This window comes from Phalacrocorax aristotelis, chromosome 7 (genome assembly GCF_949628215.1).
Source record: "Phalacrocorax aristotelis chromosome 7, bGulAri2.1, whole genome shotgun sequence".
Lineage (NCBI taxonomy): Eukaryota > Metazoa > Chordata > Aves > Suliformes > Phalacrocoracidae > Phalacrocorax > Phalacrocorax aristotelis.
In genome coordinates this window covers 33,373,271-33,396,226 of record NC_134282.1, presented here as the reverse complement: position 1 = coordinate 33,396,226, position 22,956 = coordinate 33,373,271, and the positions used below count along the sequence as shown (strand labels likewise).

Here is a 22,956-nt window from a genome sequence, read left to right as displayed (position 1 = left end):
TCTTCAAGGCCTGGGGCTGGGTGGCACCAGCCTCGGCCAAGCTTTGGAGACCCTACAGGCATCAGAAGCCCCAAGGAGAGGTGGCAGGAGTGCCTCCCCATGCCCTCTCCTTTTTGGGGTTCCCAGGCTGGATGAACCCCAAGTGCTTCTGGTGGTTCCCCGTTCATGGTGTTTCCTTTTCTGTGGTGGTCCACTGTTCATGGTAGTCCCCTTTTTGTGGTGGTCCCCCTTTCATGGTGGTCCCCGTGGTGCAGATGGCTGCGGGGTACTGATACCCTGCAGGAAGCGGCAAAGGAGAGCCAGGACACAGCCAGCCCCCCCCCCCCCCCCCCAGGACAAACGGGTATGTGAAAATGCTCGCCAAGGGCAGAGGGACAGTCCCTGAGCCCCCTCCCAGCAGGGCACTGGGGCTCTGCAATAAATTTCCAGGGGGATGCGGCTCCATGGGGAAACGCATAGTGGGGGGAAGCTCTTGGGGTCCCCTCCGGGTTTCTTCCCTCCTGGCTAGCCGGGAAGGGCTTTTCAGGGGCGGGGGAGGCCGGGCTGGGAGCAGACTGCGCAGCTCCCCACCCCACCCGACACGAAGGAGGAGTTATCTGCAGCGCAGAAGAAACCGAAAGTGCAGGCAGCGCAGGCAAGCGGGGGGGATCCCGGCCCTGCCCGTCCCGCCATGGCTGGCTCCGGCACCAGCACCAGGGTGAGTGCTGCCTGCACCCGGGATGGATGTCGGGGAGATGCGGGCGGTGGGGGCGGTCCAGGCCACCACGGGGTCCCCAGCCCTAAGGCGTGGCCAGGGTGGGGGCATGGGGTTAAGAGTTTTGGGGTGTTCGCCCCCCTGCCTGGTTTGGTAAGTGGCAGGGAAGGGGGGCTGGCCCCAACCCAGCCCCCCCTCCCTGTTACCCACCAAACCAAGTCCCCAGTCCAGCCCCCCCGCCACCCCGGCCCTGTGGAAGCGCAGATGCGGGAGGGAGGGAGGGAGGTAGGAGGCCAGAGGGATGGGCTGAGTGAGGGGTGTGTGTGGGGTGATGGCTGGGAGGATGGTCCCCACCCTACTAGGGTGTCATCCAGGGATCTTTAGATGCTTCCTCTGTGCTGCCCCTCTGCAGCCCTCCCCAGCCCCATAGCCAGGTGGACCGCCCTGTTTCTTTGCTAGAGGGATAGGAAGCATTCAGCAGAGCCCTGTCCATCCAACCTTACCATGCTGTGTCAGCCATCTCTGGCCTGCGTACAGCGCCTGGGCATCGCTGGTAGGAAGTGGTTGCTCACTGGTTGCTCCGAGGGTTTGCAGGTCACGTCCCACCCCTAAGATGTGATTTAAGAAGCTCTTAAAAACATATCCCAGGACTTCTTCTTCTTCCTCTTTTCGTCCCTCCCTCCCCTGCTTCTCCTCCCCCACCCCCCAAAGCTCCTGGGAGATGACTTCCAGTTCATTCTTTGTGAGGGCTGCCAGCAGGAATCATCCAAACTCAAGCTCCTCACCTGCCTCCACACCTTCTGCCTTGATTGCCTGAGCAAGAACAAGGCTGCTGGGCAGTGCCCCGTGTGCCAGACAGCTATCCCACAGGCCAGTGGCATCCCCAACACAGACAACCTGCTCTTCACCAGCCTGCAAGCCAGACTCAAGGTCTACAAGAAGATCGCTGATGGAGTTGACTTGCTCTGCAACAACTGCAAGAAAGCTGGTGAGTTCTGGTGCTCTGAGTGCGAGGAGTTCATCTGCACCAAGTGCTTTGAGGTCCACCAGCGCTACCTGAAAAGGGAGAGCCATGAAGCCAAGAGGGTGCTGGACATCAGGGCATGGTCTGCTAAGGAATTCCTTGAGGGCACCAGGAAGACCAGTAACTTGTCCTGCTCCAACCCAATGCACAAGGGCCAGACTGTAAGGTAGGTCTAAGGAGGTCTGTCCCCATCTGAGTGGTTTCTTGTCACAAATCTGTTCGGGCTAGTCCATGATGGGTGTCCCTGTCCCTCTGCTGCCCTGATTGCCGCCACCCTGTCATGGAGAAGCTGGGTGGGAAGTAGTGACCGGTGGGCTCTAGGGCATGGAGGGAGGGTTTGGATGAAGTGATTTTGAGCTGATGATGGGAGAGTGGGAACAGGATAGAATGAGGGAGGGTAGTGTGTGGGGTGCTCCTTGTTAGCGTGAGGAGGGTGAGGTTGATGCAGCTTAGCAAGAAGAATGCCTGTTGCTTCAGCTACCGTGATGGACAGCAGAGAAAGGTGTGTTCTGCTGATGGTGCTAGACCAGCTTGGAGAGAATTTGGGGAACAGCATGGATGTAATGCAGCACAAGGTTTAAAGGCCCTCAAGGGAAAGTCCAAGTGAGAGGGGAAGGAGCTGGAGCATCTGTGGATACCAGTACTCATGCTAGCCATGATGGCCCAGATGCCTCAGCATGTCCCTAGCCCACCACTTGCGAAGGCTACCAAGACTTATATGAGGGATGGATGATAATGTCTGCTCCCCACTTCTTCTATTCTTGCCTTAGGCATCTTATTGAGATAGGGTACTCTTTGGCCTTATATTCTTATACATAACCCCAATAAGCACTCATTAAAGGGCAGAGACCTTATTTCTTCACTGCCCTTGCAGTGTACAGATGAATGTCTACCATAATGCTTGCACAGTTACCACACTGACTTTAGCCAGCCCAGCAGAGGAGCAGAAACCATGTGGGGATAGTGAACCAACATATTTTTTTGCATTTGGGAGAGTATAAAACCAAATGCCTAGCCCAAACTTAGTGGTAACTTAAATTCAATGAATGAATCAATTTGCAATTTGGTAAATGAACGAATTGCAAAGTGCAGGGTCTAAATCACTGCTCTGCTTGTCCTTGGCCTCACAGCATCTACTGCAACAAGTGTGAGAAGGCACTGTGCTGCTCATGCGCGCTGCTGGACAGTCAGCATACCCCCTTCTGTGACATCCACAGCGAGACCCAGCGCAGGCAGGAGGAACTGGGCACCATAAGCCAGGAGCTGAAGCAGAAGCGAAGCAACTTTGAGGCCACCTATGCTGCATTGCAGGATGAGGCCACCCGGCTGGAGCAGGCACAGCGGGAGATGCGGGAGCTGATCCAGCAGCGCGTGGAGCAGCTGGTGCAGCTGATCCGGCAGGAGGAAGAGGAGCTGCTGGGGCTGGTGGAGGCACGGCAGGAGCAGGGCCAGCGGGACCTGGCAAGGGAGCTGCAGCACGTGGAAGGGGTGCTGCGGCGGATGGAGGCAGGCGAGCGGCTGGTGGAGAAGATGAGCCTCTACGCCACAGAGCAGGAGGTGATGGACATGCAGCCCTTCATCAGGAACTCACTGAAGGAACTGCAGTGGCTGCAGCCACCGGTGGCCGGGGACCGAGCACAGCCTGGGAACTTTGCTGAATGCAGAGCCAAGCTGGAGGCACTGGTGGAGCGCGTGACCAGGCACCCAGGTGAGGAGGCAGCTGGCCAGGTTGGCTCAGAGGGGGGAACTGAAAGCAGAGTTGAAGGTTATAATCCCTGGTTAAACCCTATTCTCCATGGGTTTCAAGTTTCCTTGCATGTGGTCATTTCATGGACCTGTGCCTCCAGCCTTTGCTCATGCGGTGGGCACATTCCAACCTCCCCCAAGGATGGGGTGCAGTTATTGAATCCATCACTTCCAAAGCAACACTTGTCTCTTGGCCTTGTGGGGTATGGCAGTCCCCCAAATGCAGTTGTGCTGGGAGGGAATATGGTGAATCACTTGGGATGGAGCCATGCCATGGCTTGAAGGGCAAGGGAGGTGGGTGGCACCTGGAGACGGGGCACATGGAGCAGGGGCTCACAGAGGCTTGTGGTGGCAAGGAGGAAGCAAGTGGAAGGGTTGGATCAGCCCTGCACCCTTTCTGAGAAATGTTTGTGCTGATGACATATGCACGTCCCTCAGGGGTCATAACCATCCTCCAGGCCTTAGCATCCTGCCGCCTACTGACCACTTCTGCTCCTCAGATCTCCAGCCCATTTGTCTTTGTTCAACCTTTGTCCACAACCACCTGGTGCAATTCCCCTTTTGGGTTGTTGATTACTGCCTTGGGATGGCATATCCAACTGGGAAGGTGAAATGTTCCCGGGGAGCACTCCCCAACAGGGATGGCAAGAGGTCCACAACCACTGCTGGATTTGCCCAGGTCTTCCCCCAGCTCTTCAGCAGCAGAGCTGTGGTAGAAATGCTGGTGGTTTGGAAATGGTGAAGGTCTTGGCCTCTGTGTTGTGTGCAGGGATGGTGTGCTGGAGGATCCAGGTTTGGTCAGAAGGTGGTAGCATCCTTCCAGAAAATGGGGGGAAAAAAAGCAACGGGAAGAAGAGACTTTGTTGAGTGTTCTGCTCCATCCCCCTGCTGCTGTCTTCAGACCTGGGCTGTGACCAGTGTCCTCCTTGGCTCTCTGTGAACATCCACCACTGAGCTCCCCAGGGTGAGCTCATGGGCTATGGTTGGTCCATAGAGAGCCCGGGGTGATCTCCTGGATGGAGCTTGGGGTTTCCTGGGGACAAGCTGCCTCCCATCCCACTCCTTGCGTCTCTATCATGTGGTAGGCATTGTCCCTCTGTCTCCACTCTCCACCTCACCAAGGCAGGCTGAAAGGACCCTCTGAGCCCTGATTCTCCCCTCCTCCTTCCTTCAGCCTCCCTTCCTGCGGCAGGTACCTCCGCTCCCCAGCATGATGCCCTGTCCAAAGACAAGACCATGCTGATCCTTGACCTCGAGCATCCCAGGGAGCATTACCAACCACATGAAGGTCTCCCCGTGGGGCTGCCTGCTCACCACCAGCCCTGTGCCCTGAAGTCGGACCCCTCCAGCAGCAGACGACACATGTGTCCGGACCAGGGAGGGGATATGTTCCCCACCCAACCCACACCTCCAGCCCTTCTGATGCAGAGGGATGAAGAAGCAGAGGAAGACTCGGAATCAGCCCATGGGGACACTATGCCTCTTCCCAAGAGCATCTCCCTGGACTCCCTGCAGGAAGATTTTGGTGGCTGGGCCAGGTCCAATGTGCAGCAGGCGGATGAGCTCCTGAAGATTGGTCGTCGCCTCTTGCAAGCTCAGTGCAGGGCAAACAGGCACCTGGTGTCCATGACCAAGGAGATCCAGGCCATGTCCCTCTCCCTGGCCACCATCGCTTCTGCTGTGGGACCCTCACTGCAGCCCACAGCCAGCCCACAGGACCCCTCCACCACAGACGTGGACTGGCCATCGCTGCCCTCCAACCTGCTGGATTTATTCCCTCCCAGCACCCCACAGGAGAGTGAACCACTGGTCCCAGTGGTTGCCATGGCCCCTTCCTCCAGCAGACCCCCTCCTGCCTCCCCCCCTGCCAGCCCAGCATGCTCAGAGCCCCAAAGCCCAAATTCTTCTGAGGGGGAATGCCCCAAATCAAGGCTCGCCACCAGGGGCAAGCGTGGTGGGAAATCCAACACCAGACTTCAAAAGCGGAGGAAGAAGTGAGGGTCTGCAAACCAGAACATTTGCAATGGACTGCACCTGCTTGGAAAACCCTTTAAAGGTCCCAATGGAGACCAGGCTCTCCATCTCACCTTGCTATGCCAATAAATACCACTGGAATGAACAGTGAATTGGTCTTTTGCTGGGTTTGGGAAGGCAGCATCTCCTCCATGAATGAGCCCTCACCACTGCATGGCAATAACTTGCTTGGGAACGGCATGATCTTACTAATTTTCTTTTTCCTTTCCTTCCCAGCAAGTGTGAGCTCCTGGCTATGGGTCTGGGATGGGGGGTAGGGCAGCAAACCCATATGGGAGAGCTGGAGGAAAGGCTTTAGTGCAAGGAAGGATGAATGAGGGTGATGGGGCAGAATGGGCACCTCTCCAGCCCAGCATGGAAGTGCAGTGCTGAATTTTGGCCTCAGTAGCATCTCCAAGAGGTGACCCTCCAAGAAGGTGGCCCCAGAGCCACCTGCACCTTCTGTAGAGTCTTTTCTTGCTGTTCTCAGACATCCCCAGCATTGCTCACCCTTCTCTCAGGTTGCTGTGCTTTTCTTCTTTCAGAAGCCACTCCAGCTCCAGCCATGGAAATCCCCCACCAGGTAAGACTTCATTTTGCTTGCATTGCTCTGGGATTTTTGCCTCATGGTGTTAGTCGGCAGGAATTTGGGGCTACCCTCAACCCTTGCAAGGTTGCTTGAGCTCTGTCACTTGATTGATGTTTTCCAAGTTCTCTTTTGAAAGAGGAGATCAGCCAAGCTGGCTGGGCATAGGGCTGCAGAGCCAGGGCAGACTTCATCCCCTGAAGGCACCTTTCTGGATAAGGTACAAACATCTCAGCGTGAGACATGCTGCTGCATGCACTGTAAAGAGCTCTCGTAGGCATGGTGGCTTGCAAGTCATTTCCTGCCTGCACCCTGTCCTGCCCTGTCCAGCCCACATCCAGGGCTAGCAGGGGAGAGATGCTGTGTACTGGTTGTGATGGATTTGGAACCCCCAAACACCTGTCCCACAAGAAGGGCAGAGCACCAGTCAAACAGAAGTGGCCTTCAACAATGTTGAAGGCAAGCTCTCTTCTGATTTCCAGACCCATAGTGCGTGAAGGACTCATCTAGCATCAGACCTATCTGCCTTTGCCTGGGACAAAACGCCATCACAGGACTGGGGCTGGGGACCCCCAGGCTGCCCCTCTGCAGGGCACATCCCCAGCCACCCCAGCCTGGGATCAGAAGGGCTTAGCCCTGCCTGCAAGCCCTGCAGAGCCTTGGAGCCTTAGGGCTAAGGCAAGAAGATGATTTATTCCCACAGCTGAGGAAGGGGAAGTTCCCATCTTATCCTTTGCAGCTGTTAAGCACAGTGGAAAGTTTTTCTGACCCTTGTCAGGCAGAGAGTGAACCTTGACCAAGGCAGTTGGAGTGGCCACAACCTGGGAGAGCCAGGGGCTTCGTGCCAGAGATGAGGTCGTGGTGCTAGGTGACCTCAGAGCAGGAGAGACTATCTGGGCAAGCAGAGCACTTGCTTTAGGCAGGGACAAACCCATGTGGTCAAGCTTTTTTGGCTGTGTCCCCATGGCAAAGGACATTTCCATCCCAGACCAGGCAGGATTGCTCTCACTGGGCTCCTCTTTGCACGCTTAGGTCTCCACCTCGGTAAAGAGGAAGAAAGTCCAAAATGCGAATGTCCAGACATTGCAGGTGAAGATGATAAAGGTTGAAGACGACAATGACGGGTGGAACCAGATGGTGCTACAGCAGCCAAGCTGCTCAGACCAGCCTAGGACCAGCTGTTCAGTGTCCCTCACGTCTTTCACCAAGGAGGACAGCCTGATGGAAGATGTGCCAGACGGCAACGGTGGGCTGCACAACTCAGGTAAGTGGTGTCTAGAGTGGTGAAGCCACAGGTAGACTTTATGGTGTGTAGGCATCAAGGCAGGGCAGTCTGCAGCATCTCCATAGACCTTCCAGGAGGATAGTTATGTGCCAGCGCATTGTCTTGTTCAAAGACAAGATCTTTGGTGCAGATTGATGGAGAACCAGATTTGTTCTTTCAACTGCTTGCATGCTCTTAGGCTACATGATGCTGCATTTTGGTCCTCTCTCCCGCTGTAGGATTTTGCCCAGTGTGTACTCTGTATCTGTGGCTCAAGGGGGAATCAGTCCTTTTTCAGGTGGACCCTGAGGGCAGGGTTGCTCCCTGCTTGCTCCCCACCCACCTTGCTGGCTGTCCAGGCTATGTCTGGCATAGTTGGTGATGTCAGTCAGGGGACCATCGGCCCTGGCACTCACTGCAGGGGTGGACAGTCCCACATCTGAAAGGCACATCTCTCCTACCTTGGCAGACAGCGATAGTCTCTGCTTGGACAGCTATGAGGAGGACAGCACTGATGAGGAGTCAATGGTGAGTGCAGCTAAAGGATTTTCAGTGCTTGGCCCTGCATTGCTCAGTGTTTAAGCCATGAGGCTGGACCATTTGGTGCTTCCAGACCTTCAGGACCATCCCATAATCCCCCTTAAAGCCTGGCAAGGAACTTGTGAAATCCTTCCTGAAATCCCCTCTAGCTCTCCTCTCCTTCTTGGGGAGTTGAGCTGCCCAGCAGCTTGGAGACCTTGGTATATAGTGTCTTGGTGACATCAAGGTGGTGAGCAGCCAAAATGAAGGCCAACAAGAAGAGGCAGTCCAAAACTTCACCTCCTCTTTGAGGCTATGGATGGATGGGGTTTTGTTGTTACTTTGCAGCACCAAGCAGTTCCCATGACAGTCTGCATGACCAAAAGCTGGTGACCAGCTACTCAGAAGAGGTTTTAGATAGGCCCTTGGCTCACAGCCAGAGGGGAGATGTTGGGTAGTCCCAACTTTTCTGTCACTTTTGAGCAGAAAGCCAGTCAGGAAGAATCCAAGTGAGCCGTCTTACATCGATGTGCATGGAATATGCATGTCAATTTGTTTTGCGGTGCAAATCTTTATGACCAACCAGAGGGACTTATTACACCCTAAGTCCTCTAGCAGGTAGTTTGAGTAGATCCCTGAGCTTTGGTACCCTCCAGGGCACACGAGCGCCCAAAGCTGCTGCCCTGGTTCTTCCTGTGATGTTTATTAAAATCAAATTGTGTGCCCTTCCAGGACTCCAGTCTGCTAGATGACCTCAGCAACATCCTCGACGAAAGCACCAGCGAAGACTACTTGGGCATTCCCATCAGCAGCCAGAACATATTGGACACAAGACAAGGATCCCTGGTCTTCTTTGACGTGAAGATTTTGAGTAGGCTCTTAAGTGGGGAGTCCCATGTTGCAGCCAGCTCAGATCCCCACATCTGTCAGTGTCTCTTTTTCTTGAGGAGGGGAAGTTCAGGCATGTTCACCATGGCCTTGGCTGTGTAAGGGAGAGGACAATATCCTAAGCTCCCAAGAGGTCTTGCCTTTGAGTTTCATGATATCTGGAGGAACGTGGAGCCCATAGGGCTGTGGGGAGATTTCTCTGCAATTCCTCAGCCAGTTAACCAGGCCTTGCGCCGTTTTGTCCACACGGGCTCCCCTGCTTCTCCTTGCCATGGGTCAGTCTGTCTTGGGTGAGGTAGATTTTACTTTTGAAGCCCCTCTCCTTAGTCTGCCCTCAAAAAGCTGTAAAATCCTTCATGTTCCTGGGGGGGGGAATGGTTCTGCTGCAGGAGGTGTTAGTGTTGATGGGAAGGACACTCCTGAAGGATGTTGGAGATGCTGGAAGCTGAGGGTGTGACTGAATGGTGGGGAGAGGTGAAATGACGGATCAGTCCCCCAGCTGCTGTCAATGGTGAAGGCTGTCAGAGGCCAAGCAACTCATAAAATGTTTTATTTTCCTACTAAGTAAGAGACTAATTCTGCCTTTCCTCTCCCTCCTTTCCTCTTTCCCTTCCCCCTCCTTTCCTCTAGAAAATGAAAGCATTCAGATGACGGTGGTAGATGGAGAGAAAATATTCCCAGTTCTGATTCAGCCAGTGAAATATCTGTCCAACTTGATGGCTAAGAACAGCATCTGTGAGCTCGGTCTGAGCAATCTGCTGTGCTACCTCAACACTGTCCACAGGCCCATCCTGGGTGGCTTTGGTCTCTGGTCACTGCCCCTTCCCACCCTCTTGAAAGCATTGACAGTCATGGACAAGAAAGAGGAGTTCAGCTCTGTGGTGTATGGTTTCCTGGACATTCTGCCCCTGATTAAGGAGGAGATCCCCAAGAGGGATAACTACAGGCTGAAGAACTTGGCCAGCACTTACCTCTGGTGGCAATTCAGTGACTGCAGCACCCTGGAGAATGCCAACATCATGAAGTACCTGTGTGAGGTCCTGGACGTCAACCTGGTGAAGAAACCCAGGCTGATCCTCAGTCAAGCCAGCCTGGAGTCCTTCATCTCCCTCCAGCCCTTGCTGGCTGAGAAGCTCCTCACCAAGCAATCAGCCCAAACATTGGCTACCCACAACATCGGCCTCTCTGAGCTGTGGTCCTGCTACCAGCACAACCCTGAGAAGGGGCTCCAGAAAGCACGCTGTCTCATCAACGCTTGCCGGCACAGCTCCGAAAAGAAAGTCCGAAACCTGAGCAAGGTCCAGGTCTACTTCCAGCACCAGGAGCAGTTGAAGACCCTGGCAGGCAGCAGAAGACCCTGGCAGGCATCAATTTCCCAAGAGCCATAAAAAGCAAGGAAAATGTTGAAGGATGCTTATGCCTCTCCTGGAGCGAAATCCTGGCTCACATCAGTAGTTTTGACTTCAACATTTCCTCCCTGCTCTTGCCTGGGGTGATGAGTCTGGGTCTCTGGGGTGTGGCAGTCTCTTGCTGTCCCCTATCATCTAAACTTGTGCGAAGGTGAAGAGGTAAGGACACCAGCTTGGCTGGAAGATGTTCTTCTCTGATCCAACACCCTGCAGCCACACTGTGCCTTTGTTTCCCCCCTGGATGGATCAAGCCAACTCTTGGGAGAAATCTTTCAAACCGTTTCTGATCTGGGTTTTTTGGGGGGTCAATGGGATCCAAAGCCGGCTGGAGAAACAGCAGTTTGGGAAACTGGTTTGGTTTGGAAGGACCAAGGATGGTGGTCATTGCTAGGAAGGAGGTTGGGCAGAGCTGCTCTGTTCCTGTGAGCTGCTGTGTGTGATGCAGCTGTGGGAAGAAGTAAAAATCCTCCTTCAGTCAGCAGGGGTATGAACCTCCTAAGTGGGCAAACAGGGGCATGGTTTTCCTACCTCATCCCCTGATTTCCAAACTCAAAGACAGCCAGGGAATTGTACCTTCCTTTGTACTTCCATTGCTTTTTGGCTTCTATGCCTGCCTACAGATGCAGAAGAAATAAATCATTTTTCTAATTTGTTGTGCATTGCAAATGATTTCCCTTTGCTCCCTGTTCTCACAGTACCCACCTGCTCAAAAGGGCAGATGTGCAGGGTGGTGGTGCTGCGGTGATGGGTGCTCTGCAGCATGATGCTCCCTTGAGCCCACAGCATAGCTGAGGTCAGCATGGTAAGCATGAGATGACCCATGTATATGAGACGTGTGGCTGTATCCAACATGGATGTTGGCTTGAAGGCAAGGAAGAGAGCGCCAGGAGGTCCTGTTTGCTCAGGGAGGTGTGGAGAAAGCCTGTCAGCCTGTTCCCCATGGGAATAACCCAAGTAATTTCACTTCAGATGGTGCATAGCTGTCCCGCCCACTGGCAACTACCCAGCTTGGATCATGCCAAAACAGCCTGATTCAGCGACGGCTATCACCCAAAACTCATGGGCATCTCACCTGGGCCTCACCTGCGTGTGCAAGCAAAGCAATGAGCACACCAATGTTCACTCAGAGGCAGAGGCAAAGCAAACATCCTTGTGCCATCCCTAACACCCTGGACAAAGACTCCTGTCCAGTGCTGTGCTCCTCCCCATGTCACTTCAATACAAAAACCGCTTTTCCTCCTGATTTATAGCCTCTAACCAGGCAAAAGGAAGCTTACAGGGTGATTCAGCTGAGTCAGCCTGGCCTGGTCCCCTCTGCCTAGAGATCACGGAGGTAACAACCTGCTGCTGAATCATCCCAGGAAGGGATGGACTGCCCAGACACCATGGGGGACGATTTTACCCCAGGTCTAATAATTCTAATAATTATTAGAAATAATTATTACTTCTAATACCTAATTGCTCTAATATTATTCCTGATAAGGATTATTCTATTATTTTACTACCACTCATTTCAACACAAGTCCTGCCCAGGAAGCCGGTGGCTCCAGGGGACAAGTCTGTTCAGGAAACAGTTACACAGTAACATGTGCACAAGGATTTTCCTCCCATTTGCTAAAATTGCAGGTAACATGAGGAAATATGGGTGGCAGCATGGGTGTGGACTCCACTGTGTGGAGTCTGGTCCTGCAGGAGCCGCAATGTGGTTCAGGGCAACTGATGGGGATCTCCTCCACGATCCCACTTTTTCCTTTTGTTCTTCCGCCTAATTCGAGATTACATTTCCTCTTCTTCCTCCACAAAATCAACTTTTTCTTGGTAGAGAAGAGCAGCCATGAGTCCCTCGCATCCTGGAAATCCACAGTTGCCCTCAACATGAGTGGCTCCATCTTGAAGGAGCTGGGGACTGGCACAAGTTTGGGCACCTGAAGAATGGGTTTGCCTTGGGAGAGCATCACCCTGCAACCCCAGTGTCCCTACTACAGAAGGGCCCCATGATCTAGAGGTGGGGCATATAGTCCAGAGGTGGGACACATCTCTGGATCTTACAGAGCTGGTTGTTACCAAAAAAACAGGAAAAAAATGCAGCTCATTGCACAGCAAACTCAACACCTCTTCTGTGGGCAAAGGACCCAATCCAGCACCTTTTCTTAGCTCATTAGAGCCTACCACGATGAGTTCCCAGGCAATTGGGTACTCTCAGCTGTTGCCAATTGTCTTAAGCGACGTATGCTGAGCATCACCTGGGGTGGGAGCGGCTGTGGGAGATGTGGGCTATAAAAAGTCCCTGGGCAGCAGTTGCTCCTTGTGCTGGATCCTGGTAGGCAAGATGAGGCCTGGAAGCAGTCTAGGGTTTGCTTTCTTCTGCTGGGTGTTTGGGGAGGTGGTTGCTTACAACCCCTGGGATTTCATTAGAGGGGAGGTGGAGCTGTGGAGGTATGAAGGGGATTCTTCCTTGGGGCAGCCCCATGCCTTCTCTCAGCCCTCCCCCTGGGCATGGGTGGATGTATCCCAGCTTCAGGCTGCTGCCCTGCTGCACCCAGTGGCCGTGCAGTGCCAGGAGGCACAGGTGGTGGTCACAGTGCACAGGGACCTCTTTGGCATGGGACGCCTGGTCAGGGCTGCAGAGCTGACCCTAGGCTCGGCTGCCTGCCTGCCTGCAGTTTGGAGTGGTGCTGAGACCACAGTGACTTTCATGGCTGGACTGCATGAGTGTGGCAGCACCCTCAGGGTAAGGCTGTGGGGGGGCTGGAGCCCTAGGGTGGGGGTCTACCTCTTGTTTTGCACCTTGGTGCCTTGGGATGCTGAGACTGGCAGGGGGTTGTGGTGTAGGTGGGCTCAGGGAAATTCTCCAAAGCCTTTCCTGGAGACTGAACATCTCAGTCTGCTTTTCAAGGGCAGCAGAACCTGTTCCATCTGGTCCAAGGGCTTAGCTCTGGTGTTGTGTGAGTGGGGAAAAGCATGCAAGAGACAGAGAAATTAGTTTTTTCCTGATGAATACAGAGGTATCTAAATCTCCCAGGACTACCTATACTGTTGCTGCCACCTTCAGGGTGGATCCCAGATCATCTGGTGCTGGGAGGCACTGCAGTGAGCCAGCAGGTGATGCCTACCTTAGGAAGAATCTGGATACTGCTTGAGTGTAGCATGAAGCTACTTAACAGAAAAATTAAATCTGAAGTTGGATCTCTCCCCTGGGAGAGGCTTGAGGCCACCAGGGTGAGCAGGTACCCTCCATGCTACAGCCAGTAGATATCTTCATTAAATCCCTGTGAGCAGAAGTCACTCTCTGTCCTGGGGACAGACCTTTCTGTCGTTTTGGGGCATGGAAACTAGAAGAAAAAAATATAAGAATCAGGTTAAACACCTCTGCATCCAGCTCTGCTGCTGACCAGAGCCTGCCCTGGGACAGGCTGGAGCAGCTTTCCAGCCTAGAGTGTTCCTGCAGCTGGATGAGTGCCACTCACCTGCTTCCAGCACAAATGGTACTGGCTGATGATCAGAGGAAGCATCTCAGCCTTGAGTCTCCAGGCTTAAATGTGCTGCTCTGTGTATGTGGCCAAAAGAACAGGGTTCTTAATGACTGGATAATGTATTTTGTCTTTCCCCAGGTAACCCCTGATGCTCTAGTCTACAGCATGACCTTAAATTACAAGCCTGTGTCTGCTGGCAACCCTGTCATAATCCGCACCAGCCCTGCTGTGGTTCCTATTGAGTGCCACTATCCAAGGTGAGCCAGTGTGGGTGAGTACCAAGCAAGCCTGTTTGCTGCCATAGAGCCTTTAACTATGGGCATCTCTCCTCAGAAGGGACAACGTGAGCAGCAATGGTGTCAAGCCCACGTGGATGCCCTTCCACTCCACCCTGTCCTCTGAGGAGAAGCTGTCTTTCTCCCTGTTCCTTATGAATGGTAGGTTTTTGGGTGAGGGTCTCCTGGTGCAGGGCACCCAGGCTGGCTTCTGAGGTGGCCATGCTTCCACTAGATGGCATAGCTGATGCTGGTATCACCCCAGTGCTCCTGGAGCAGATGGGTTTTGCTGAGTAACTAGGGCCTTGTTCCTATTGAGGTTTCCTTGGGTGGAAGCAGTGAAGCACAAGCTGGCTTCCTAGTCATGAATGCCTGGTGACATCTGTCCTTCCAGATGACTGGAGTGCCAAGAGAGCCTCTACCATATTTCAACTGGGAGAGGTCTTCCACTTCCAAGCTGGTGTCAACACAGAGAACCACACACCTCTGAGGCTCTTTGTGGACAATTGTGTGGCCACCCTGACCCCAGAGAGGAGCTCTTCTCCCCAGTACACTTTCATTGACTTCAGTGGGTAAGAGCTGGCTGTGCCTTTATTTAGAGATGCCTTTCTGCAGGTTATGGGTATATCTGACAAGGGGATCATGCTGGCCCTTGCTTTTTGTGTCTAGGTGCCTGGTGGATGGGCAACTGGATGATGCCACCTCGACTTTTATATCCCCAAGACCCAGGCAAGATGTGCTTCAGTTTGCAGTAGATGCATTCAAGTTTGCAGGAGACACCAGCAATCTGGTAAATACTTCCTAAACCAAGTGAAGTCCCTTGCCTAGACAGAGTTGTAGCCTTACTCCATTAAGAAAGTTAATGCAGTTTTGTCTAGAATTACATTCCCAAGGCAACTGCCTCATAGCAACGTGTGAATGAAGTCAGTGTATTACTGCTTCTGCATTGTGGCACTCTGAGCCAAGGATCTGCCTTGGACACAGTTCTGATACTGGCCAAGACAAGCCCTTCTGATGGGTTTCGATAGCTGAACCCTTAAGTGGCTTGAATGGAGCAGAGGGGCTTGAGCTGCCCTGGGGAGTTGGTCATCCCATTGGAGACCAACTTCATGGTGCATGGGAAAGCCATAAAGGCAAAGGACAGCCTAAACCCTCTGCTCTCCCTGGCTTCCCAGATCTACATCACCTGCCATCTAAAGGTCTCCTTGGCTGACCAAGCTCCTGACCCTCTGAACAAGGCTTGCTCCTTCAACAAAGTCAGGAACCTGTGAGTAGCTGGAACAGCAGCTTGTCCAAAGGTGAAGAGCTTGGGCTTCTCTTCTGTGTCACCTTCCAGGAAGGTGGGGTTGGCCATCTGGGTGAGGGGTTTGGTCCTAGGAGGCCAAAGCATGTGAGGGATTCCTACTGTAGGGTGGACTACTCACCAGGCTCTCTTCTAGCTGGGCTCCTGTGGAAGGCACCCAGGATGTATGCTCCTGCTGTGAGATGAGGAGCTGTGGCTTGGCCAGGCATTCCAGGTGGCTCCATGCTCCCTCCCAATGGCAAGGAGGACGTGTCCGAAGAGAACTGCCCTCTCAGCTTGGTAGGTCTTGGTATGCCTTGTGGGCTTTTTCACCATTGTGGCAATTGCTGAGAGCTAGGTGGCTGGAGCTGCCTTGCTACCTGTTGGCTCCTCAGCGCTAACTCAAGGCTTGGGAGAGACAGATTTTCAAACAAGCTTGTGAGTGCTCAAAGGTCTTCTCTTTCAGATCCATTGATGAAAGAAGCAGATGTTGTGGTTGGACCTCTCTTCATCCACAGCTGGCAGGATCACCCAGTTAGGAGGGTGACTTCAAGAGGTAGGGCAAACCCAGGGAAGTGGGGTGGTTGGCGTGGCAGGTCTTGGCTCTGGCTGTAACCACCTCCTTACTTCTCCTTTCTAGGTGGAGGTCACTTGTGGATGGTGTTGGGGCTGGCTGCAGTTGCTGTTGTGGTCATCCTGATCCTTGCTGTTTTAGGAGCTCTGACTGTCTGCTAAAAGCCCAGCAACCCTGTTTAATTCACTGGTTTCAACTTCTATAGTCTGTCCAATATAAAAATAAATTGAAGGAATTGAAGGGCTGTGAGAGGCTTGGTACGGGGAGTGGAGAAATCTTCCTAGAGAGACTGAGCTAACAAAATCTTCTTGCTAACTTTAACTGTGCTTCTTTGCACACAATCTGGGTCTCAGTCTCCTGAAGTCCCATCTTCAGCAGAGCTTTGTACAATCTTACACCCCCATGAATGTTTCCCAAAGCACTGAACTGGGAACTGATACAGAAAATAGCCATTCAGGTATTGTCTTGTTTCTGAAGGCATGGAGTTGTGCTTAGCCTCAACACATTTTACCTTTCTGTGGAGCTACTTGGGTCTGTTCCATACTAACTCCTTACTCAATAAGTCAGGGTAAGCTAAGGGTTTAGTAAAACTTGGACCACCATCCTCCTGCCTGAGGCTGTTTCTGGGAGAGAAATCAAGCTTTGCTGGGTGAGGAAGGGAGCACAACTCCAGGGTCATTAGGTTGGGCTCTTCCTGGGACAGACGGAGGCAGAAATTCCAGTCCCTGCCCCAAGGACTGTTTACACATAGTTATATGTAACAAGCCTTGGCTGAAAGGTATAAACAGTCCTTGGGGCAGGGACTGGAATTTCTGCCCCCCACTTCCCCCCTCCCTGCTCCAGAAAGGGGCTTTCTGACATGCCTGAGTCACACTTGCTTTTTCCTCCTATTGCTGTGAAATTTGGGCTCTTCTGCTCAGCAGAGCAACTGTAATGGCAATGTATTCCTGCAGCAAATCCAAGACCAGTTGCTCCCCACTAGCTGGGAGAGGTTCCTGCTTTAGGCAGTGATGGAAACTGAATGTCTTGGGATGTTGGGCTCAGGGAAAACTGAGACCTGTGAGGAGCTGGGCTTGCTTGCAGCACAGCCACCTCTTTAGCTGGCTTTGTAGGGGGCAGGACTTCTGCAACCTCTTAGCCTGCTCAGGGGGAGCTTCAGCAGCTCCCTTAGTCATGGAGAACAGGGGAAAGTGGTATCTTTCACAAGCTGCTGTGTCTTTGGGTGTCATCCAGCACCCTGGAGACCCTCAGCCAGATGTCACTTGCACTGGGATCTCTTTGGTACAAGGTGCCAAGCTGGGCTTGAGACTTTCGATCACTTAAACTACTGTCTCATCCCTTCCTTTGCTATCAGTTTGGCTGCTCACAGTTCTAGAAACAAAGGATTAGTTTTAAGCTGAATCAGAGAGCTGCACTGACTTTGGGTTGGGCTTGTCAGTATGGCTTCTTTCCTCATCTGTATAATCTGACCCTTGCTGGGATGGTTTGGTCTTGTAGCAAGGTGAGAGGTAGGAGCTTTTAGGGGGAATAGTTGTGAGACGTTGTCATCCTCCCCTGAGAGCTGTGAGCTATCCCCTTTTGGGGCAGAAGGGATAGGAGGAAGGCATGGAAAAGGGGCTAGAAGTTACTTCAGAAGGCCTCCAGTCCAACATCAGACATATTAGCACTGTGTTGGCCTGGCTAAGGCTGGCAATGTCTGTGGGCAGAGATCCCTGCATCTCTGTGTGCCCAGCCCAGGGCTGCACAATCCTGGAGAATAAATATTTCCTCACCTAACCTGAACCTTCCAGACCATAAGTTGCGGCTGCCCATGTGTTAAGCCTTCACATAACCAGTTCCTTCTTGATCAGCATCTTCTCTAGATGCTCAGTGCCCTGACCATCCCAAATCTGGTCTACAAGGAAACTGGGGTTGGGGAAATGCTCTCTGACTTTCCAGAGCAGCCACCCCCCTCCAGCAGCTCCTGCCTGTTCCCAGACAGCGTCCCCAGCTCTGAGGCTCAATGGCAGCACTGACCTTACCATGTGATGAGAGTTTTTTGACTTAAAACTTTGTTTTAAGCAAAAATTACATGTGCTTTAAAGCTTCCTTTATGCAATGGGGGAAATATGGGTTCTGTGCTTGCCCAGTGCCCATGGCCTTTCTGGCCTCTGCCAAAAAAAAAAAAAGAGCTCATGCTCTTTCCCAATTGTGCTGGTCCATGGCCAAGGCTCTTTTCTGCTTGAAATAAAGATGGGACAGCTGGTCCTGGCAAGGGCTAACAAGGGAGCAGAAGTCCCCTTTTTCATAGAGAAATACCTCCTCTGCCCTAAGTGTGTTTCTCTACCTGGGATTCACCTCTGCTAATTTGAGCTGTGTAAACACAAGGTCACCTGTTGGAGATTGGATACTAGGGCTTGATCCCAGCAGGAGAATCAGACACCCATGATCTAACCCTGGAGCTGGCCCTTAAGCTGCAGCTCTCTGGGATGTGATGGGGTGAGACTAGGCATCTCTCACAGTCCTTGCAGCCAAGGACCTGGATGCGTAGTGATGCCCTCCCCCGGGACTGGGGCAGCTGCTTATTTACTGATTCAGCATCACCCGCTGCTCTTATCTCCCTGACGCACAGAGCTCAGCTTGATGGAATCTTTGGTGTTTCTACGCAAGTGCCAGTTTCAAGGTATTTTAAACACAAAGACAAAGTCCTGGACTTGCTGACAGCAGCAGGGACAAGGCATCAGCTCCCTGGGAAAAGGAGCCAGTGGGAAAGGTAGAAGATTTTACTCTAATCCATATTTTTTTTTTTTCTAGGATTTTTGCTAGGAGTGAGCTGGCCAGTATCTGCCCCCAAAACTTTCTTTTCAGTTTCCCAGAAATGGCTGAGCTGCTCCAGCTCAAACATCCGAATGGGAGGCTTTTTACTGTCCCTAAGGCTTGCCAGGGACATCCCAAAAGATGGAGAGGGATTTTGGGTATGAAACAGAGCATCCCTCGGAGCCAACAGGATGCTTGCATAGCACTGGCAGGGAAAAAGAGTTAAAACTGCTCAAAAAAAGGGGCAGAAACTCCAGTAACAAAGCTTGAAAACATATAGGGTTTATTTGAAGCAGCTTTCCATGTTGCCTAGCTGTGAGGAGCTGGGCAATGCCTCACCCTACTCTTGGTGTGTGGGATACAGATTGGGGTGCTGCAGCACAGGGAAGGGAGCAATGGGTGAAGTGCCTTGCCTCCAGCTTCTACCCTGAGCCTGGTTCCTTGAAGGCAACAAAACAAACATGAGCCAAAGAGCTGGGGAAGGGCAGTAGAAATAAGAAAGGTTGCAGCTCTGCAGATAAATGACCTCAGTGCTGAGGATGAAATGGGAGTTGTTCGGCCCCAGCTCAGAATGGCTGTGCTCGTGACAGTGGTGAGAGAGCACCGTTGGATGCTGCTGGGTCAGCAGTGACCGAACACCCTGGTCCTGGCCCTGCTGAGGAGTGGGGGGTTGCTTAAAGCCCCTGTTGGGGCTGGAGCTGTGAGCACATGGGTTCCCAGCCTCCCCTAGCACATCAGCATCCAAGTGAAAAACCAAAGTCCCAGGGGGGCTGATTGCGCCATGCAGGAACGGTCCCTGCGGTGGGGACGGGAAGCACCCGGATTGGGATCATGGACCCTGCCCTCTCTGCTCATGTCACCTCCCCAGCAGCCTTGAAAAGCCCCTTATCACCTTATAACCTAAACAAGCCACTTTGTACCAGTCTCCCTGTCTCCAGCTTCTGCTGAGTTTTATAAACAACTTCCTCCAAGAGGCTGACAAGGATGTTTTCTCTCGCCTTGGGCAGCCCAGGAACAAGGGGTCCTGGCACCCCAGAAATGACTTGGTTGTGCCTCCCCTCTCCCCGCACCCACGAGGGCTGGCCTTTGGGTGCTATTGGTCCCCAAACTGGAGCCTGGGGCGGACAGCTCCTGCTACCAGGGGGATATAAAGACTGGAGGAGCAGCCCCAGCTCTCTGTACTGGGGTTTGCTGGAAAGAGGAGGGATGGGACCTGAAAGCGGCTTGATCCTCGCTCTTCTCTGCTGGGCAGCGGGCAAGGTGGCTTCCTACCCACCCTGGGATTTCTCCTGGGGTGACCCGACAAGCCGGGGGGCACGGGCAGACCCCAACACCTGGTCCTGGGTGGAGGATCCCCAATCTCAAGCCATCTCCAGCCAGCAGCCGGTCATGGTGCAGTGCCAGGAGGCTCAGATGGTGGTGACAGTGCACAGGGACCTCTTTGGCACTGGCCGCTTGGTCAACGTGGCCGACCTGACACTGGGGCCAGCGGCATGCAAGCATTCCTCACTGAACCCTGCCCACAACACTGTCACCTTCACTGCTGGTCTCCACGAGTGCGGCAGCATTGTGCAGGTAAGACCTTCTCCCCCTCACTGCTTCCCCTCGTCACAGGATTCTACCTAGCATGGCCCCTGGAGTGGCTGCAGGACCGTGCACTGGGCATCCCCTGTGACGTTGGGGGGAGCTCTGCGTGCTGGATGTAGAGCATTATCAAGGAAAACCCTATGGGAAGAACAAGCAGCTATTTCCCCCAAACCTGTTTGTCCCCAAAGCTGCTTTGCCCTTTCATCTGGAGACATGCCGATGGTGCAAAGTCCCCACGTCAGCCCCATTTCACTTGTGTTTTGGCCCACTAGGAAGTTTAACTTGCTGAGAACAGAGTGGGGCTCCTTCTCCATCCCCTTTTCCCTGGCTTTTTCCCCCTTGCTGGGATTTCCCCAGCATTTCCCTGCTGGGAAAGGGTGGCTACATGGCTCGGTGGGGGTGGGAGGTAGAGTGGCCTCTCCAATAGCTTCTCAATGCTTTTCTGTCCAGATCACGCCGGATTCCCTCATCTACCGCACGCTCCTCAACTATGACCCCAGCCCTGCCAGCAACCCTGTCATCATCCGCAGCAACCCCGCTGTCATCCCCATTGAGTGCCACTACCCCAGGTAAGGGCTCCCCATCCTTAGTACCCTCCACCCCAGTTCCCAGGGACCAGCACAGGGCTGTGTCCTGATGCAAGGTGGTTCTTGCCCAGGAGGGAGAATGTGAGCAGCAATGCCATCCGGCCCACCTGGGCTCCCTTCAGCTCCACGCTGTCAGCAGAAGAGAGGCTGGTGTTCTCCCTGCGCCTCATGAATGGTAGGTAGGAAGCTATCCTGACCTGCCGACAGGGATTTTCCACCTTTTTCCCAGGGTGGGGGAGCTCAGGGACCCAGAACCCTGCTGGGGAAGCCAACCCATCCCATGGCAAACACCAGCGCTCCTGCTTTTGGGCTGAGCCTTGGCTCTGATCCCATGGGAGCTTGAGGCAGCTGGAGAACACACACACACATCCCCAGTCACCCTTGTGCTGCCTTGCAGAGGACTGGAGTGCTGAGAGACCCTTCACTGGTTTCCAACTGGGTGATGTCCTCAACATCCAAGCGGAGGTGGGCACCGAGAGCCATGTGCCACTGCGGTTGTTTGTGGACAGCTGTGTGGCTGCCCTGAGCCCCAGCACTGACTCCTCACCCCACTACACCATCATCGACTTCAATGGGTGAGGCCCGGGGACCTGCTGGTGGCAGAGCTGGGGGTGGACCTGCCAGGATGCTGACCACCCCTGTTCTACCCCAGGTGCCTGGTTGATGGGAGGTTGGATGACACCAGCTCTGCTTTCATCACCCCCCGGCCCCGGGAGGACATGCTGCGTTTCAGGATCGATGTGTTTAGGTTCGCAGGGGATGCCAGGAACCTGGTAAGGCTGCATGTCCCCCCCACTAGCCCCAAACCAAGCTGGTATCCCCTGTGAGTGTGTCCACACCTATCTCCCCTGCCCTCCCTGCAGATCTACATCACCTGCCACCTGAAGGTGACCCCAGTGGACCAAGCCCCGGACCCCCTGAACAAGGCTTGCTCCTTCAACAAAGCTAGAAACATGTGAGTAGCCACCGCGCTGGGATGGGGCACGCCTGGGCAGATCCCCACCAGCATCCCACAGCCCCCTGTGTGGCACGGGTATGCATCATGGACCCAGACTCAGGGGGCACAAATGCTCCGTGAGTGCTGGTGGGGGAGGCTCCAGTGAGGATGCTCCCATCCTGCTGCAGCTGGGCACCCGTGGAAGGCACCCGGGACATCTGCAGCTGCTGTGAGACGGGCAACTGTGAGTCCCCTGCGCTCTCCCGGAGGCTCAATCACCTGGAGCGATGGCCTGGCCGCCGCTTCCGCCGCCATGATGCCAATGGTAAGGTCCCTGTGGGGACGGAGGAGACAACCTGAGGTTGCTGGGTAAGCCCACCTTATTGCTCCTTCCTCCTCAGGGAAAGAGGCTGAAGCTGATGTGGTTATTGGCCCCGTGTTCCTCTCGAGGGACCTGGCTGCCATAGGAGAGCAGCAGGAGGGAGGTCAGGGTGAGTCCCCACCGGCTGCGGCCCCATGGCATGACCCCGGTGACAAGCACTAACAGCTCCCCTTGGTTTTGCAGGTGGGGAGACAGCAGTGCTTGGCATGGGGACTGGGCTGATCTGCATGGCAGCTGGCATGGGTCTGGCCGGGGTGGTGCTGGCTGTCAGCATGGGGCGCAGGAGGTGCGCCCGTGCCTCAGCGTGAGTGTGGGGTGAGAGCTGAATAAAGCTTGGGAAATACAAACCGCCTCTGTGCTGCTCCCTCTGTGATGGACACCCTGGGGACAGGCCTGGGCTTGGTGCACTCCAGGAGAGGGAGCATCCCTCCCTGACACGTGGCCATGGGGGTGCCAGAGCCCCCAAGCTCCCCGGGGGCTCCCCTACATCTCCACCTGGGCTTGAGCCCTCTCTGGGCCTCAGTTCTAGGGTGGCCCCGCTGGCTCTGCATGGGTGACACTGGGGATAGCGTCCTTACCCAAGAGGAGCCCCAGCTGTGTCTACAGGCTTCCACTCACCGCTTCTGGGGCAGGAGAGAGCAGGGTGTGGGGGGCTCCGGCTCAGCCAGGGAGCGACCCCAATTCTTTTGAGGTGGCGTGTTTGGGAGGGCCCTCCTAGAGAGGAGCAAGTGACGGCTCCTGGCAGCCAGCTGGGGAGGGGGCGGCTGGGCTCCGTGGGAGGGCACGTCTCTTCGGCCCGCTCCTCGCTCCGCCCCTCCCGCTTAAGCCCTGCCCCGCTGCCACGGCCGTTCCCGGCGCGCCCCTGCTCCCCCCGGAGCGGCGGCTCCGGTCCCTTCTTCCCCTGACGCCGGCGGCTCCCA

The 22,956-nt window shown here is 54.2% G+C and overlaps 3 protein-coding genes across 4 annotated transcripts; all 3 read left to right on the top strand.

Annotated features, from left to right (window-relative positions):
* Positions 1-573: 573 nt before the first annotated feature.
* LOC142060147 (protein PML-like) lies at positions 574-10,794 on the top strand. 2 transcript variants are annotated; one of them, XM_075099837.1, is made up of 8 exons: positions 574-697; positions 1,406-1,884; positions 2,849-3,426; positions 6,023-6,060; positions 7,096-7,327; positions 7,797-7,855; positions 8,579-8,717; positions 9,365-10,794. In XM_075099837.1, the coding sequence occupies exons 1-8, from the start codon at positions 671-673 to the stop codon at positions 10,120-10,122; spliced, it is 2,310 nt and encodes a 769-aa protein (XP_074955938.1). In that variant the 5' UTR covers positions 574-670; the 3' UTR covers positions 10,123-10,794. The 2 variants fall into 2 exon arrangements, with proteins under 2 accessions (XP_074955938.1, XP_074955937.1); XM_075099836.1 differs by lacking the exons at positions 6,023-6,060; positions 7,096-7,327; positions 7,797-7,855; positions 8,579-8,717; positions 9,365-10,794 and adding an exon at positions 4,639-5,588 and having other exon boundaries at positions 586-697.
* Positions 10,795-12,472: 1,678 nt separating this feature from the next.
* Positions 12,473-15,908, top strand: LOC142059534 (zona pellucida sperm-binding protein 3-like). Its single transcript, XM_075098350.1, has 9 exons — positions 12,473-12,874; positions 13,755-13,873; positions 13,950-14,053; positions 14,286-14,463; positions 14,561-14,681; positions 15,067-15,158; positions 15,331-15,473; positions 15,640-15,729; positions 15,814-15,908. The coding sequence occupies exons 1-9, from the start codon at positions 12,473-12,475 to the stop codon at positions 15,906-15,908; spliced, it is 1,344 nt and encodes a 447-aa protein (XP_074954451.1).
* A 2,899-nt stretch (positions 15,909-18,807) lies between these two features.
* LOC142060144 (zona pellucida sperm-binding protein 3-like) lies at positions 18,808-22,451 on the top strand. The gene is made up of 9 exons (XM_075099833.1): positions 18,808-20,118; positions 20,581-20,699; positions 20,789-20,892; positions 21,115-21,292; positions 21,370-21,490; positions 21,581-21,672; positions 21,843-21,979; positions 22,056-22,145; positions 22,220-22,451. The coding sequence occupies exons 1-9, from the start codon at positions 19,528-19,530 to the stop codon at positions 22,342-22,344; spliced, it is 1,557 nt and encodes a 518-aa protein (XP_074955934.1). The 5' UTR covers positions 18,808-19,527; the 3' UTR covers positions 22,345-22,451.
* The last annotated feature ends 505 nt before the right edge of the window (positions 22,452-22,956 follow it).

What these genes read in the sequence shown, in the direction of transcription:
- LOC142060144 (XM_075099833.1), top strand. Translation starts at nt 19,528, where the DNA reads ATGTTTTCTCTCGCCTTGGGCAGCCCAGGAACAAGGGGTCCTGGCACC. An exon ending in CTCCCTGCGCCTCATGAATG is followed by an intron (nt 20,893 to 21,114) that starts GTAGGTAGGAAG and finishes GCTGCCTTGCAG; the next exon opens with AGGACTGGAGTGCTGAGAGA. An exon ending in ACCATCATCGACTTCAATGG is followed by an intron (nt 21,293 to 21,369) that starts GTGAGGCCCGGG and finishes GTTCTACCCCAG; the next exon opens with GTGCCTGGTTGATGGGAGGT.
- LOC142060147 (XM_075099837.1), top strand. Translation starts at nt 671, where the DNA reads ATGGCTGGCTCCGGCACCAGCACCAGG. An exon ending in CACAAGGGCCAGACTGTAAG is followed by an intron (nt 1,885 to 2,848) that starts GTAGGTCTAAGG and finishes TTGGCCTCACAG; the next exon opens with CATCTACTGCAACAAGTGTG. An exon ending in CTTTGACGTGAAGATTTTGA is followed by an intron (nt 8,718 to 9,364) that starts GTAGGCTCTTAA and finishes CCTTTCCTCTAG; the next exon opens with AAAATGAAAGCATTCAGATG.
- LOC142059534 (XM_075098350.1), top strand. Translation starts at nt 12,473, where the DNA reads ATGAGGCCTGGAAGCAGTCTAGGGTTTGCTTTCTTCTGCTGGGTGTTT. An exon ending in AGTGTGGCAGCACCCTCAGG is followed by an intron (nt 12,875 to 13,754) that starts GTAAGGCTGTGG and finishes GTCTTTCCCCAG; the next exon opens with GTAACCCCTGATGCTCTAGT. An exon ending in TAGGAGGGTGACTTCAAGAG is followed by an intron (nt 15,730 to 15,813) that starts GTAGGGCAAACC and finishes TCTCCTTTCTAG; the next exon opens with GTGGAGGTCACTTGTGGATG.